Source organism: Centroberyx gerrardi, chromosome 2 (assembly GCF_048128805.1).
Source record: "Centroberyx gerrardi isolate f3 chromosome 2, fCenGer3.hap1.cur.20231027, whole genome shotgun sequence".
Taxonomy (NCBI): Eukaryota; Metazoa; Chordata; class Actinopteri; order Beryciformes; family Berycidae; genus Centroberyx; species Centroberyx gerrardi.
In genome coordinates, this window is record NC_135998.1 from 17,205,677 (window position 1) to 17,220,155 (window position 14,479).

The following is a 14,479-nucleotide window of genomic DNA, read 5'->3' on the forward strand; positions in this document are numbered from 1 at the left end:
GGGGTCAGCACCATAAAAATGGGCCTTTTCACACCACTAGCTTCAGCACTTTGGCAAATGCACAAATGATTTATGATATCGCTCCCTTATATTTTTCATCTGTTCTGTTATTTAGGTTTTATTTTACATTGTTTGTGCTGACATTTTCATATTCACCAGGTAAAATACAAACTTTATTTGCTGTGCTCCAGCAAGCCAGATAATTTCATCATGAATATTAATTGTTTTTTCTCTGGAGCTTACGTACAGGGATATAATATTTACACAGTATTAATGGACAACATTTACATTAAAATCTTTGACTTTTACACGGTTCTGGAGATCACAGGCCTTGTGCTGGTGTGGTGTGAAAGCAGTTAACTTATAAATCAAAAGGCTAAACTAGTTTATTTAACTGTCATTTATACTGAACACCGGCACTTGGCCTGTGCATGTCCCAGCAGCACCTTTGGACAAGTGCCTGACTCTTCAGCTACTCCGACAGCTACATGCTAAATGAATAGGCATCAAAGGAAGCATCGCTTCACTCTACCTGAACAACACTGAACATCTCAAGGGTCTGAAAAGACATCATGTACTTGAGACGGTGTTCCAGACAATAAAGCCACTTTAGTTGCATTCACTCTCCTACTTCACAAACACTTCCTCTGGAACGACCAGTCAAACAGTGTTTTTGACTTGATCTGTTTATCAATACCTCCCTTTTTTGTGGTGCTTTGCTGTGAATTGAACGCAGGCCCTTTAGATGCACTGGCAGTGATAAAATGTTTGAGCCCGAAGTCACACCTTTTTTTAATTACTTTGATTGCTTCCCAGTATGAACAGGCATGGGCAGACTTCAGGGTCAAGTTGATGCCAAAGTTGGTTAGAAGGAGAAGAGACAAGTTATCAAAGCTTGAAGTGAGAAGAAGAGAGGAGGAGGAGTGTGTTTTAGTTCTTATTCCCTAGACTTGTTATTTCATGTCCAATAGCATTATAGGACTTTGATTGAGTGCTATTAGAGCCTTTAGATTACATCCTTTTGTCTTGTAAGTATTTGTGTGTGTGTCACTAAAAATGGAATGTACCGGAGAACGCTGGGCTGATTTTGTCTTCGTCAGTCAGCATCTAAAGGAAGGTGGCTGTTCTGCGTTGCTCTGTTCTACTGTATGTTGTACGCTCCACCTCAACTATTTTAAGCTTGAGCCTCAGCCATGTGGTTAATTGGCTGCCTAGTCGTTATTCTTATGTAGCAGTTTCCTTGGATAGGTAAAGAAGAAGGTGGGGATCGCAAGTTCCCTCTGCTTGTCTCTTCTGTTCTCTCCTCTCCTCTCCTCTCCTCTCCTCTCCCCTCTGCATTCAGTGTGTTATATAATCTCTTCCTAACCAGGCAGTTAAAGCCCCTTCACATCTGACATTAACATACATTCTGGGTGATCAGACTGTATTCAGATAGAGCAAAAATGCATAAAATTCAGATGTAAATAGACCCAAGAGAGACACGCTGAAGATCACCCAAACCACCTCTGGATGTGCTCAGACACATTTGGCCAATTAATAACAAAGTGTAAATGCGATGCGTCTCCTCGCCACATTCCAACGGAAATGTGAACGGAAATAAACGGAGTATTGCCTGCTCAGACAAACAGTATTAATTTCTGAGGGGCAAAACTAGACAGTGACAAAGAATAACATACAAAAAATGACCACAGGCAGCAGGTTTTCCTGCAGCACTGTGTTTGACCTGCTATTGGTCACCAGCTAATAGGTCAGAGACCCCATGGCTCCACGTGCAGCCGAGCTTTATTTTCCCACCCTGATCCAGTTGCAACACAGCTGGCAGTGAGCAGTGACATAAGACATCAGCAGCCATATGCAACTGAATTCTTCATTCTAAAAAAAAATATACATCCATTTGGGGGAAAAAGATATTCCACTTGTTCATTGCTCAATATTTAAAAAAAATCTGATGATTACATTCTCTTCAATGTTGCCGTTTCGTAAGTAATGTTACGAAAATAGCTAGTAACTTTAATTATATTCCATAGTGACTTATTTTCTAACCAGTCACAGTTCTGAGTTTCTCAAACGGTGGATATCTCATTCCTACTGTCTTTTTACTTTTCTATTTTGCTTCTATTTGCTTTTAATTCCATGCTGAATTCCTCTGGGGACCAGTTGTGATACATGAGACCACAGAAACTAGATGTGTTTTCATGACAATGTGTGAAAAGAGTTTAGCCATTCAATCCCATTCATTTATTTCCCATTGACTTATGGGAAAACACTCAGCACTTAGCACTTAGCATCCATCCATCCTCCGCATCCAAAACATCAGAAGATTTGTGTGTTGTATGTGTTTGTGTGTGTGTGTGTGTGTTGGGGCAGAGGAGGCAAGTGACTGTCAAATTATGTAAGGGTGTTGGATAACTCCGTTGGCTTTTCTTTACACAGTTGGCTCTTTTTTTGATTGTCAGGGATGGCAAGAGTCCAACACACAAAAGCACACACATACACACATATACACACACACACGCACACACAACTAGTTATTCTTTCACTCTGCATCACATGAATCCCTCTCTGTTATCTCTCTACCTCTCCTGTCATGACATTCATCCCATGTTTTTGTTTTTCACGCAGACCTCTCTCCTTCCCTCGTCTCTGATTTCTTTTCCTCTTTCTCTCTCACACAAACTATGTCCTTACATGCACTCTTAAATGTCTCCCTATCTCCTTCCCCTACACTTACACTCGCCTACACACCTAAACACACACACACACACACATGCACACTTGTATTTATAGGAGGTTGCAGTAGAGCGTAATCTCATTTTGTTGCTGTTGTTTGTATAATAGGCCCAACTAGATCCTCTGCAGTCGCTCCATTACACCAGTGACTCTGCATGAATACAGTGAATATATCTTCTAAATTATAAATTCACACTGTAAACATGCTGGTAATGACATGCCTGGAATCATACACAGTATCAGGCCAAATCAGTGCTGGACTGATAAATTAGAGAGCTTAGAGTGGTTTGCATTGATACCATGATAAAAAATAAAAGATGCTGCTTTGCTATGGAAATAGATTGATGGAGAAATATAGTGAAGATGAGCAGACAGACAGGATTTTTTTCAATAAAAAGAGTAATACCACAAAGTGTAATTGATCATAGACCTATAATGTTATATACTGCATTTCTTGTTGATTTCTAGTGTTAGCATGGTGGTGCAGTTGTGCATTGACTGATTCCTTCTTGTTGTTTTGAATTATTCACTTTCCTCCTTGTTTCATGCATGTCCATGGTCTTTTTTTTTTCTGCTGTGTAATGATTGCCCCCCCCCCTGAGTGTGTAAAATGTACAGCTATGCCTGTGAAATAGATCCCTCTTCACACGTGGAGTGGCTCACTCCTCAGAGAATTACACAGAGGCACTTTATAGCTCTCTTTCTCTTTCTGTCTGTTTATACTGTCTAACTTTTGCTAAACTTGCTCTTGTTCTTCTATAAACACACGCACACACACACACACACACACACACTGCCGCTGCTCCCCTTCTTTAGTCTCGTCTTTACTTTATGTCTCTCTTTCTTTCGGTGTTTCTCTCTTCTTCCCCTCTCTCCCTCCTCTCATCAGTATGCCTCCTGCATGCCGGGAGAGCTGCCCTAGGCTCTAAGTATTCACACCAGGTCATCATTGGCAGCAGTGTGACATGCTGTGTGACAATAGTTGTGGCAGCGCCCGCAGACACCCGTCTGAATAAAACAGCATTAGCACTCATTTGTTAATAAAAAGTTATTTATATAGCTCATTTTCTGCAATAGTTTTGCAATGCGGTGTGGTGTACAATAGAGCAATTAAACACACTCATTAGAAGAATCAACTGTCTGGGGCTGCTCACAAAAGCTAGTAAATAATGGGAAGATCTGGCAACACTGCCAGCTCCAGTCCTGCTGGTTCTGAAGGTCATGAAATATGCCTCCTTATGTCAGGCTGGTAGATTTTGGTGTTGTCTGGTATCTGTTTGATTTACCATGTAGCTTGATCAGGACAGGGTATAATCTAGATCAGACTAAGGCAAATTACAGTTTAATACATTTTGAGTACCTAAAAACATAAGGAGAGCTTAATTTATCTTATTTTGTAAGAATCTTGTGTGCCTCGTTTTAGGATGTTTAAGTATCTGCCAAGACAAATCAGTTACGCCTTAATTAATTCATTGAAGTATTTTTTACATAGGTCTGGTGCAGGGGGATGCCCAGACTTTATATAATCGGAAAGGTGATCTGTAAATTATGATGTGGTACGTTTTGTGCCATATTGCTATGTCTGCAATTGCAAATTTGTTCTGCAAACCATAGCTGCACGCAGGGTGAGATGGAAGCCAATATTCTACTACATCTGCTCACAAAGTTCCTGTTGGTGCTTTTTTTTTTTTTTTTCTCAAGTCAAATTCCCCCATCATCAGAGCCAACAACAGGAAACACAGTGCTGCAAAGTTGGTGTGCTGAGGAGTGCAGGGGGAGCTGTGGAGGGAGCAGTGAGAGGTAAAGCAGCCATCGGGGGCCAAGCTCCAGGCTTGCTGTGTTGACATGGCCTGGGTGGGTGCCAGCCACCCGTTCTTGCCCCCCGCTTTGACCTCAGCTCAGGAGGGGTGGGGCTCGTCTGGCTGCAACATGACTCCCCCAGTCCAAAGTGGTGCTGTGGGGGGAAAGAAGCGACCAGAAACTAGGAGATAGATGGTTTATGGAATACTCGCATTGATAGATAGACTTGACACCGTGTACTTATGCCCATGTGCAGGCATGATGCATTTGTGTATGTGTGTTTATATATGCACACACACTCATGGCACACATGCACACACACACACCCACACCCTGGTACCCTCTGCTGCCTCTCTGCCTGACTCACCCCCACAACTATGCAAGTACTCCAACTCATTCACCTAATTGATTCCAGATTTCCCCCTCATCCCTTCACTCTCTTTGCCTCCTCCTCCTCCTCGCTGTCACTCCTGCTCCTGGTTCTGTCCATCTCTCTGGGCTCTCTGGGTCTCAGTGCCTGCCATGTGTCTCTCTGTGTGCATTTAAGTTGTTTGCAGATACGTACATGTATGTACTCGTGAGTGTGTGTGTGTATGTCCATGGGTGGGTGGGTAGAGGTGAATTGAGATGGGAAGACCCTGGCATTTCTTGTCCATGGGGTCCTTTCTTTCATCTTCCCATCTAACTTCCTTTGACATCATCTTTTTGGTACCTGCTAAGCCATTTTTTCTCAAAGAGTGACAGGACATTCCAGATTTCTTTAAGCATTATACGGGGCGAGACAGAGACAGAAAAGGTTCACAGTGTGGATCCCAGCAGTTCTGAGGCAGCCACACCTTGTAACATTTTTATTTTTTTTGCAAAAGGTTGTAATCCATTTACATCCAAAAGCCCACAGGGAATCACCTCGCTTATGAACTCTCATCTGAATTCTGCGAAGAGAAAGGCAGACAGAGAGAGAGTGGTGGTGGCGGTGTGTAGAGGCATGGGTGTAGAGCCTGTTTTGTTGGGTGGACAGGTGTCACCGAAAAGTTCCTGAAATGATTTCACTCGAGAGCTAGAGAAATGGTGTATAACTGTCCTATGGCCAGCGGTGCAGGTAGAGGTGGTGGTTTTCTGCTTAATGATGCTTTCCCTGATGATGCTTAAACTTTTACATACACTTTTACAAAACCCTAACCATGTGGCCCTCTATTTGATTGGGTGCAAAATGAAAATTTACAGTGTAAACATTTTTGTCTGTGTAAACATGTTTGTCTGAATGATGAGACTATCTCTCCGGCCAGGTAGACATTCCATATTTATAGGAAAATCATCCCATGTGAGAATGTCAGTAATTGACATGTCTAAGAATACAAATAGCCCAAGCAATCACAGAGCACTGACCAGCTTTTGAAGGTGCCTGAGTGGCCTCGAGCCTGATTTCTCCTCATTGTTAGAATGTAACCTCCCATTCATGCAGTCAGGTGTGTTGGTTTTCGGAGGGGGCAGCATGGCTAACATTTGTCTGACTGGGCCGCCTACGAGTGGATCCTCAGAACTAAGGAGGCTAATCTTGGAAGTCCCTGAGTTCAGCGAGACACCGATGCACCTGGCACTACGCAAACACAGCCACGACTCCCTCAAGCCCAGCAGGAATGGGGAGGCCAGCTGCAGCGTTGTGGCCAAATTTGGGCTCAGTAAGTCCCTCCCAGTTCTTGTGCCAACTGACGCTAGCATAGCAATACCTTGTTAGCTATTCGCTTGTGGACTGCTATTAAGTTATGCATAGAAGAAGGTATTGAATCCATTGTCTTGAATGTCAGAGCGGGTATAGAGCATGAAGCAGGTTGCTCTCCCTGCTTTGCCATCAAACCAGGAAGCTAATGGAAGGGCGACGCTGAAGGCTTCGGTCACCCTCTCAATCAGCTGTCTTGGGAGGCTCAACAATCTCCACTCCTCCATGTCCTGATCCATGGATCAGCGGTGCCCCCCAACAATATTACATGCTTGTTGTAGCTACTGTTAATATACAGTATGGAAAGTAAGAGGACATATAGGAGGAGGTCTTTCCCTCTGAATGGGATTCTCTTCTCTCAGCATGACCCATTGCTACAGCTGGCTTATCATACTGTACTGTAGATATATATAGAGAGACAGGGGCTTGCAGGAAAAAAAAAAAAGACATTAGCAGGGAGCACACTTGTCAGTGACCAAAATCAAAATGCCTGGTTTGCAAACGTCATATACAGTATATTTTGCTTTTTCCACTGTCAACAGACTGAAAAAATGAAAAATATATACCTTTGAAGTTAGAACGGGTATAAAAAGAGACCAGTTGCAGCACTAGCCGGTTAACTGCACCCTTCAATACCTTGATGGTCCATGTGTACATATGGAGTGACAGCTCCCGCAAAAACTGTCTGCAACGCAACTCAGTGAGCTCAAACTGCCCCTTTTCATTGTGAAGCGCTGTGTAAACACTGCAGTAGTATGTGTTTCTAGCCTCATTAACACTCAGCATGATGCTAATGCAATTCAGTGTTAGCACTAGTCTGCTTCCTGTGATTTCAATTGGGGAAAAATACTATGCAAGGTATGTGTTTCTTCCCTTGCTGTACAGGAATGCTCTCTAGGTATATCTGTTTTCCTTTTTTTTATTGGAAAGTGCTAGAGGGTTATGTAGCTCAGCTGGCCTATAGCTGCGTTAACTCTGGCTCAACGCCAGGGTAATACAGCATATTATCACCATATTAACAGCCAGCACAATGACAGCGTAATATGGGAAATTACCCCTGGTAGAAGTTCGCTGCTTACGACCGATCACACCGTCCTGCCTCGTCGCAGACAAATACCTGTCCTGGGTGGGACGGATTCCCCATTGATACAGAGTATGTAACTGGGTCGAGAGATACAATAGAGGACAGGATTGTGGGGAGATAACAGGGAAGAGAGTGAAAGCTATAGTTAGAATACCCATTGTCTCAATATAGTGTTTCAATGTGCCAATCAGTAAATACATTAAAAATAAGATTCAACTAATCTAGTTCTTCTAGTAGTTATTCTAGTTCTATTGAAGGTGCATTAAGTCAGTTTTTACTGTACCATGGCACAAAACGAAAATAATATATGTGCAATACCGATGACTCAATGATTACTTTGCCAGGTGCTGAGATTTCTGGCTTTCAAAACTCACTTTCTGGCCTGTACTCTGTTTTGGAACAAACAACACACACACACACACACACATACACACCACCACCACCACCACCTCCTTGCATTTTCAACTGCTCAACAATGGAGGATGGTGCAATGAGTGAGCGACTGGCATCACAAAACATTTTGTTCTCAAGCCGAAAAAAGCAAAATACTGAATTATTATGACAGTATGTTGCATGATGATATAATACCTCTTCACCTTTGTATTGGATCTCCACTTTAATTAGCTAGCTTGCTCATCTCTATTGTGAAAATTGTGCCAGAGACCTATCAGGGTTGCTACAATTCCTTGGTGGCTGATAGCGGTTCATAAATGTCATAGATTACTTAATGCCCATTTAATTTTCTTGGGGACATCCTGACACTTCATCCAGCACCTCAGGGTGCTCCTAGACCACACTTTGACAGCCAATTTCATATTATTACTTATTTTACAGTTATATTAGTAAGATCCCAGCTGAAAGATGGGAAAATACAGGGAGGAATGGATGAAAGAGCGGACAAAAGAGATAGTTGACCCCTAAAGTACCCACTGTGCCCCACTGCAGGGAATCCACTGTATGTCCGTGCCCTCTATCTAGCAAACCACTGCAGTGCTGGAGTCAAGCTGCCATGGTGGGGGGTTGTTGGAGGGTAGACACACACACACACACACACACACACACACACACACACACTGTTGAAAAGTCAACAAAATAGTTTACAATGACTAATGTGTGTTATCAGTTAATTGATATTGAACAATTAGCCAATATTTACATATATTGACAAATGTTTGAGAATCATTTGTATCATGATGACTAATTATTTTTTCTTTTTTTTTTTACAACTTATGTGCTTTCAGCTTTTATTTGTAAATGTTTAGCTAACTACTTATCAAACAGTACACAATTGGTGACTAATTATCTTTGAATGATTTGTAACTGATTAGTAATACAATGAGAAATACCTTATATTACTTTCTATTTGCATTTGTAATTTATTCATGTATTATCATCTATTCACATTTGTAAATTATTTAATTTTCTTCCTCGGAGTCCTTTATTTAATTTATCTGCATCTCATTGGTATTTTCTAACATTCCAACATTGTGATGCAATTACACATATTAATACTTAACACTTTCAGTTATGGGTGTGTTTTGTCAGTTTCACCGTAAGACAGCGTCATAAAAGTGCAGTGTGATGCGACCTGTACACACCAACACATTCACACACATATGCCTTTACCTCTGCAGTTATTCCCACAGCATCGACTCCACTCATGGGTGTGTGAAGGGAGACCATTACACATCTGGCAGTGTATATTGTCACACACAGCACACACACACACGTATATACACACACACACACACACATACAGAAGGTGGGCTGGTCCATTAGCCCTCCAGGTAATCTGCTCTAAAGGTGTTGTCGGCCCATTAGTGAATGAGGGGTCCCATACGGACCACCCTCACAAGAGATGCATCTCTCTCTCCCTCTCTCTCTCTCTCTCTCTCTCTCTCTCTCTGTCTTTGTCCTTCTCCCTCGTCTGTCTATCTCTCTCTCTGTTTCACTTTCTATCTGTCTGTCAAACCTTTTCTCTCACTCTTTTTCTCTCTCCCTTTCTCATTCGCAAATGCAGACAAGCATTCAAAGTGTGTGTGTGTGTGTGTGCACATACACACAGCATACATAGACCAACCTCTGCTCAGACATGCAGTAGGGCAGGTAATTAGTAAAGTGGCAGTGGGGCTTCTACGGAATTGTACACACACACACACACACACACACACATTGCCCAGTGAGAGCTCATTGCCTGTTCACTGCAGAGACATCACTGGACGCCAAGCCTGCCAGCGCTATTGATTCAAGACAAATGAACAAATGAGAGAGAGAAAGACAGAGAGAGAGAAGAGAGAGAAGAGATAAAGAATAAGAAGAGCGGAAGAGAGAGGGAAGAAGAAGAGGGAGCAAGAGAGAGACAGAAGGAGGAAGGAAATGTGTGGGCAAGGGTCAAAGTGTGATAGAGGGAGTGTTGTCACACCTCAACTCCCACCTTCTTTCTCTCGCTCAGATCAATAGCATCTTTGTGTGTGTTAGTATTGTCGTGGTGAGTGGTTACTCCCCCTAGTGGTGTGAGGCCAATATCGTTTTAACCTGGACAGGATAGAGAGGAGAGAGAGAGAGAGAGCGAGAGAGAAAGAGTTGCAAGTGTGTGCAAATGTGGAGAAAATGAGAGAGAGAGGGAAACAGAGAAAGAGAAGGATCGCTAAAGAGAGGGAAAAACTGAGAGACAGAGAAGGATAGGGTTAGACACAGAGGATGGGATGGAGAGAGAGAGGAAGGTAAACAGGGGAGTGGTAGTGGCGACCCAGTTCCATCACTGCTTGTTTGTGTTTGGGGTGGCAGCAGCAGTTAAGGAGGATTGTGGCAAGGGGGGCGGGACGTATATGAAATAAACATGTGTTTGCACGGAAGCCACCTCACTATAAACACTCATGCACATACACATGCAAAGTCAGGCAGACACTTCCACATGCATAAAAGCACTTTGGGATGCATGGACACATATGGACTCTTTCTCACACAGACACACACGTGCACAAACATGAACACACATACATATATAACTCAGGTCTGACCTGAGTTGATGCTCCTCACACTGCCATATTTAATAACCAGATGCGCACACACACACACACACACACACACACACACACACACACACACACACACACTGTACCCATGCATGCCCATAAACACACACAGTTTTTGGGCCATTCCATTAGAGTCCATAAAATGTGGAATGGAACCAAAAAAATAAAACAAACAAAAATGTCTTCATGTTCACATTAGGCCCTAATTTTAGCATCTTTCAATTATCAGTATATACAAGAAAAATGGCAATTCAATTATTACTTAAATAATATTATTACTTTTATTATTATTACTTAAAAATATTACTGCTTACTCTAACTGAGACTGAGGCTGAAGTCATCTACCTGAAAAGTCATTTAAGATGCTGAAGGCATGATGCAATTCCCTGTGGCTCAGGCAGCAATATAATGATTAATGATGGATCATCGTGCCTTAAAACCTTTCAGAGAACCAGCTAAGAAACCTGGTCAGCCAGTTCTACGACGCCACAATGTCACTTTGCTTTGCCGTGGTCTAATGCACTTTGCTGTGCATTTTAATTGTCTGCAGTCGTAAATCAGTCTTCTCTCCTGGGCCCTCTGTATTCCTACTCTGATTAACAGGCAGTGAGAGGTCATAACATGGTACTTACTGACTGCATGGTGGTTTCTCCAAGTACAAGCCCCACAGGTCCCTGGAAGGATTTCATCACTTTGATATCTCAGATCATCGTATTTCACACTCATGTATGTGTGAGTGTTTGACCTTGTTTGCTTACAAGAGGGAGTTGTCACACCTTGTGCTGATAAGGTGCAGTGGGCTTGCTCCTCGGCAACTGCAATCTAAACAATCGCCCCTAATGCGTTTTGCATGTTTTCCGGAGACCTGGCGCCTAAGTATATATGAGTTGTAAAATCTCAAAGCTTATCACTTGGTACCTGCTCTCTTAGGAGCTACAAAGTCACATGGAGGAATAAGGATAGTGAATGCAGAAAACATTTAGCAGGAGAACTATTCAAGGCTATCAGTTTAGGTTTTTATTTTTTTTTTAAGATTATTTTTTTGACATTTTGCCTTTATTGGAAAGTTCAAAGTAGAGAGAGACAGGAAAGACTGAGAGAGAGAGAGGGAGAGGGATGACATGCGACAAAGGTCCTGGGCTGGATTTGAACCCATGTGACGGTTACATAGTACGCGCCTTAGACCACTGAGCCACCAGGACGCCCCCCCAGTTCAGTGTATCCACCCGGGGGTCAGTTTTGTGGATTTTGGATGGAAATATTGGGAGGATGCAAGGGTGAGGGGGCAGGAAGAGTGACTCAGTGACTCAGTTTTGGGGTAAGAGGGGTCAGGAACCTGCTGTAGTGCTGGCCAGGAGTAAATGAAGATGAGTTGTGGAGGACTGGCAGAGTGGAAAAAATTGGGGGGGGGGGCGGGGATTTTGGAGTGAGAGAGAGAGACAGAGACAGTGAGCAAGAGAGAGCTAATGAGCTGGATTTGGTGGAGACTTGGCATTCTGCTCATGGTGCTGCTCCCTCTCTCTCTCTCTCTCTCTCTCTCTCTCTCTCTCTCTCTCTCTCTCTCTCTCTCTCTCTCTCTCTCTCCCCTGTAGAATAGCTGGCTGGAGCTAGCTTCCTGTCTGAGCCCTGAAGCAGGAGTAAATGAGGGAGGGAGGGGAGGGGAGGGAGGAAAAGAGAGGTGGGGGTGTTGGAAGCAATAGAACAGAGGAAGAAGGAGAAGGAGGAGGGTGAGGGGCGGGAGGGACCAGTGTTGAAATTGAATGCCGGGGCGCCATGTTCTCACCGCCAGCGTTGCCATGGTTACAGGGTAATTCTGGCGAGTAAGGAAATTTCATTCACTCCGGTGTGAAGAAGGAAAAAAAAAAAAGAAAAACAGGAGGGAAATATCAACAAAGCAAGAGAGGAGGGGAAAGAAATACACAAGCAACCCCCCCCCCCCTCCCCCCCCCCCCCCACAATGCAGGGAAGAGATGGAGGAGGAGGAGTAAGAGGAGGAAAGGAAAGAGAAAACCTCTACTGGGTTTTATGCCACCCATCCCCCAGGCGATCTGGTTCTCCCTCTCTCTCTCTCTCTCTCTCTCTCTCTCTCTTACTCCTTTTTTTCCCTGTGTATTTCTGTGATGCTTGTTTTGTTTGCCACCACCCTATAAGCAAACACAACACCCACCCACAATCCTTCCAGTTCTTCCAGCAGCCCTGCAGGTATATGGCAAAGAACAAAGAGCAACACTGTTAACTGGGCGCTCTGTGTGTGTCTGTATTTGTGTGTGTGTGTGTGTGTGTGTGTGTTCTTTTGGAGGAGGGTGCGGGGCGGGGGGGGGATGGCGGTGCGGTGCTGGGGGTGAGGTTAGGGGTTAAAGAAATCAGGAGGGTGCAGAATTGTTCACAACACATCACACACAGCACGTTTAAACTGGCTGCTGACATGTCAGGATCTGGGGAGAAGTGCAGCTGATCTGACCGCTTTTCTCTCCGCTCTCTTCACAGGCAGAAAGGGTTGAGCTGAAACACCTACATATGCACAAGCCTGACACACATGCACACAAGCACATGTAGTCTTCGCAGATATAAGGCATAAAGCTCTCTCTCTTCTCTCTCTCTCTCTCTTCTCTCTTTCTCTCTCTCTCTCTCTATCTCTGCCCAGTGCTAGCTAACTGGGGTTGACAACTGCATGGGGTTTGACTGGGCTACTGCTGCAGCCAACCTGACAGCTGTACGGCCAGGCACTCTCTGCACACAAACACACACACACACACACACGCACACACACACACTCGCATGCACACGCAAATCTCCTTCATAAGAGTGATGTGTGATGTGATCTGCCCCTTTACTCGTCTCAACACATGCAGCTTTTTTTGACAGAGTGAGCTTCTACGTTAGCGCTAAGCACAGGTAGCGTTGAATCATGTGTTGTGTGTGTTATCTTCAGGCTGGTGTGTGTGTGTGTGGGCTGGAAATAGTTTCTGTGTGAAACATCAGAGTCCCTTTGCTGCCCCACTCACATTACAGTGAGAAACGAGATAATACTGTTTCTTTTGTGTGCGTTTGAAGCGGTGTTGGGTGCATTATGTTCATCAGTTTGATAATTGTTCTTTTCTTTTCTTTGTGTGTTTCAGTGGCTGAGGAGGGGCTTTGGGAGTGTGGCCTGTCCTACGAGTGCAGGACCCTCCTCTTCAAGGCCATACACAACCTGCTGGAGAGGTAAAACTTTAAAACTAAGACTTCCATATCTATAGCACTTCATCAGCAGCACAGTGAGAGGTGCAGTCAGGAAGTGAATGATCACATATAATATATAATATAATATCACATAATATAGACATAGTTACATTGAATATAATACTTTAAACATATTTAAACATATACCTAACTGTATATGTTTTGTTTTTTTAACTTAAAATAGTTTGCCTGATATTGAATTGAATTGAATTGAATTCAGTTCAGTTCAGTTCAATTCAATTCAATTCAATTCAATGATTAATATATCTCATTGTCATTATATTATATTAATATACATTATACATGTATTATAGATAATTCATGATTATACATGATTATACATGTTATAGATTATCCATGTATCACCCTTAACCTTCCTTACATTTCATTGTATGACACAATTATTTCAACAATCCTGCACACCTGCAAACAGCAGAGGCTTTCCAGTTCATACATGAAAACTGGAAGGCATCCACCTTGAACTGTAATCTATCCTGTTACAGGCCACGCCCACATGCACTGAGAAACACCTCACCAAGTTTGATTACAACTTATTTACCAAATTAGGAGATCATTTTTTGTCCTTTGTGGCGGCCGTTGCGCTGGTTGATTTGAAGACATGCAGACTGGGGTTGTTACCTGTCAACACAGGAACCAAAACTATTGAATTTCTGTCATGGGAGTTGGTCTGCCTGACACATTGGCTGAGTAATGTTAGTTATCTACTGTATGTTTACAAAATTTCACAAGAGACTGCTTGTAATTCATGATGGGGGATGATGAGGAAAATCAGTCACACATATTTTTTTTTATTAAAGGCCAGGGAGTGGTTAGTATTCCAGGTGATGCTCATGCGCTCTTTCATATTGTGAAATTATAACATTTTCTAAT

The 14,479-nt window shown here is 43.1% G+C and overlaps 1 protein-coding gene across 1 annotated transcript in view; it reads left to right on the forward strand.

The window, feature by feature from the left end:
• LOC139916950 (mediator of RNA polymerase II transcription subunit 13-like) overlaps positions 1 to 14,479 on the forward strand; it is a 91,053-nt gene that overhangs the window by 33,268 nt on the left and 43,306 nt on the right. Inside the window, exon 3 of the mRNA XM_078288498.1 lies at positions 13,486 to 13,570. Coding sequence (XP_078144624.1) covers positions 13,486 to 13,570 — 85 coding nt within the window. The remainder of the gene's footprint in view (positions 1 to 13,485; positions 13,571 to 14,479) is intronic.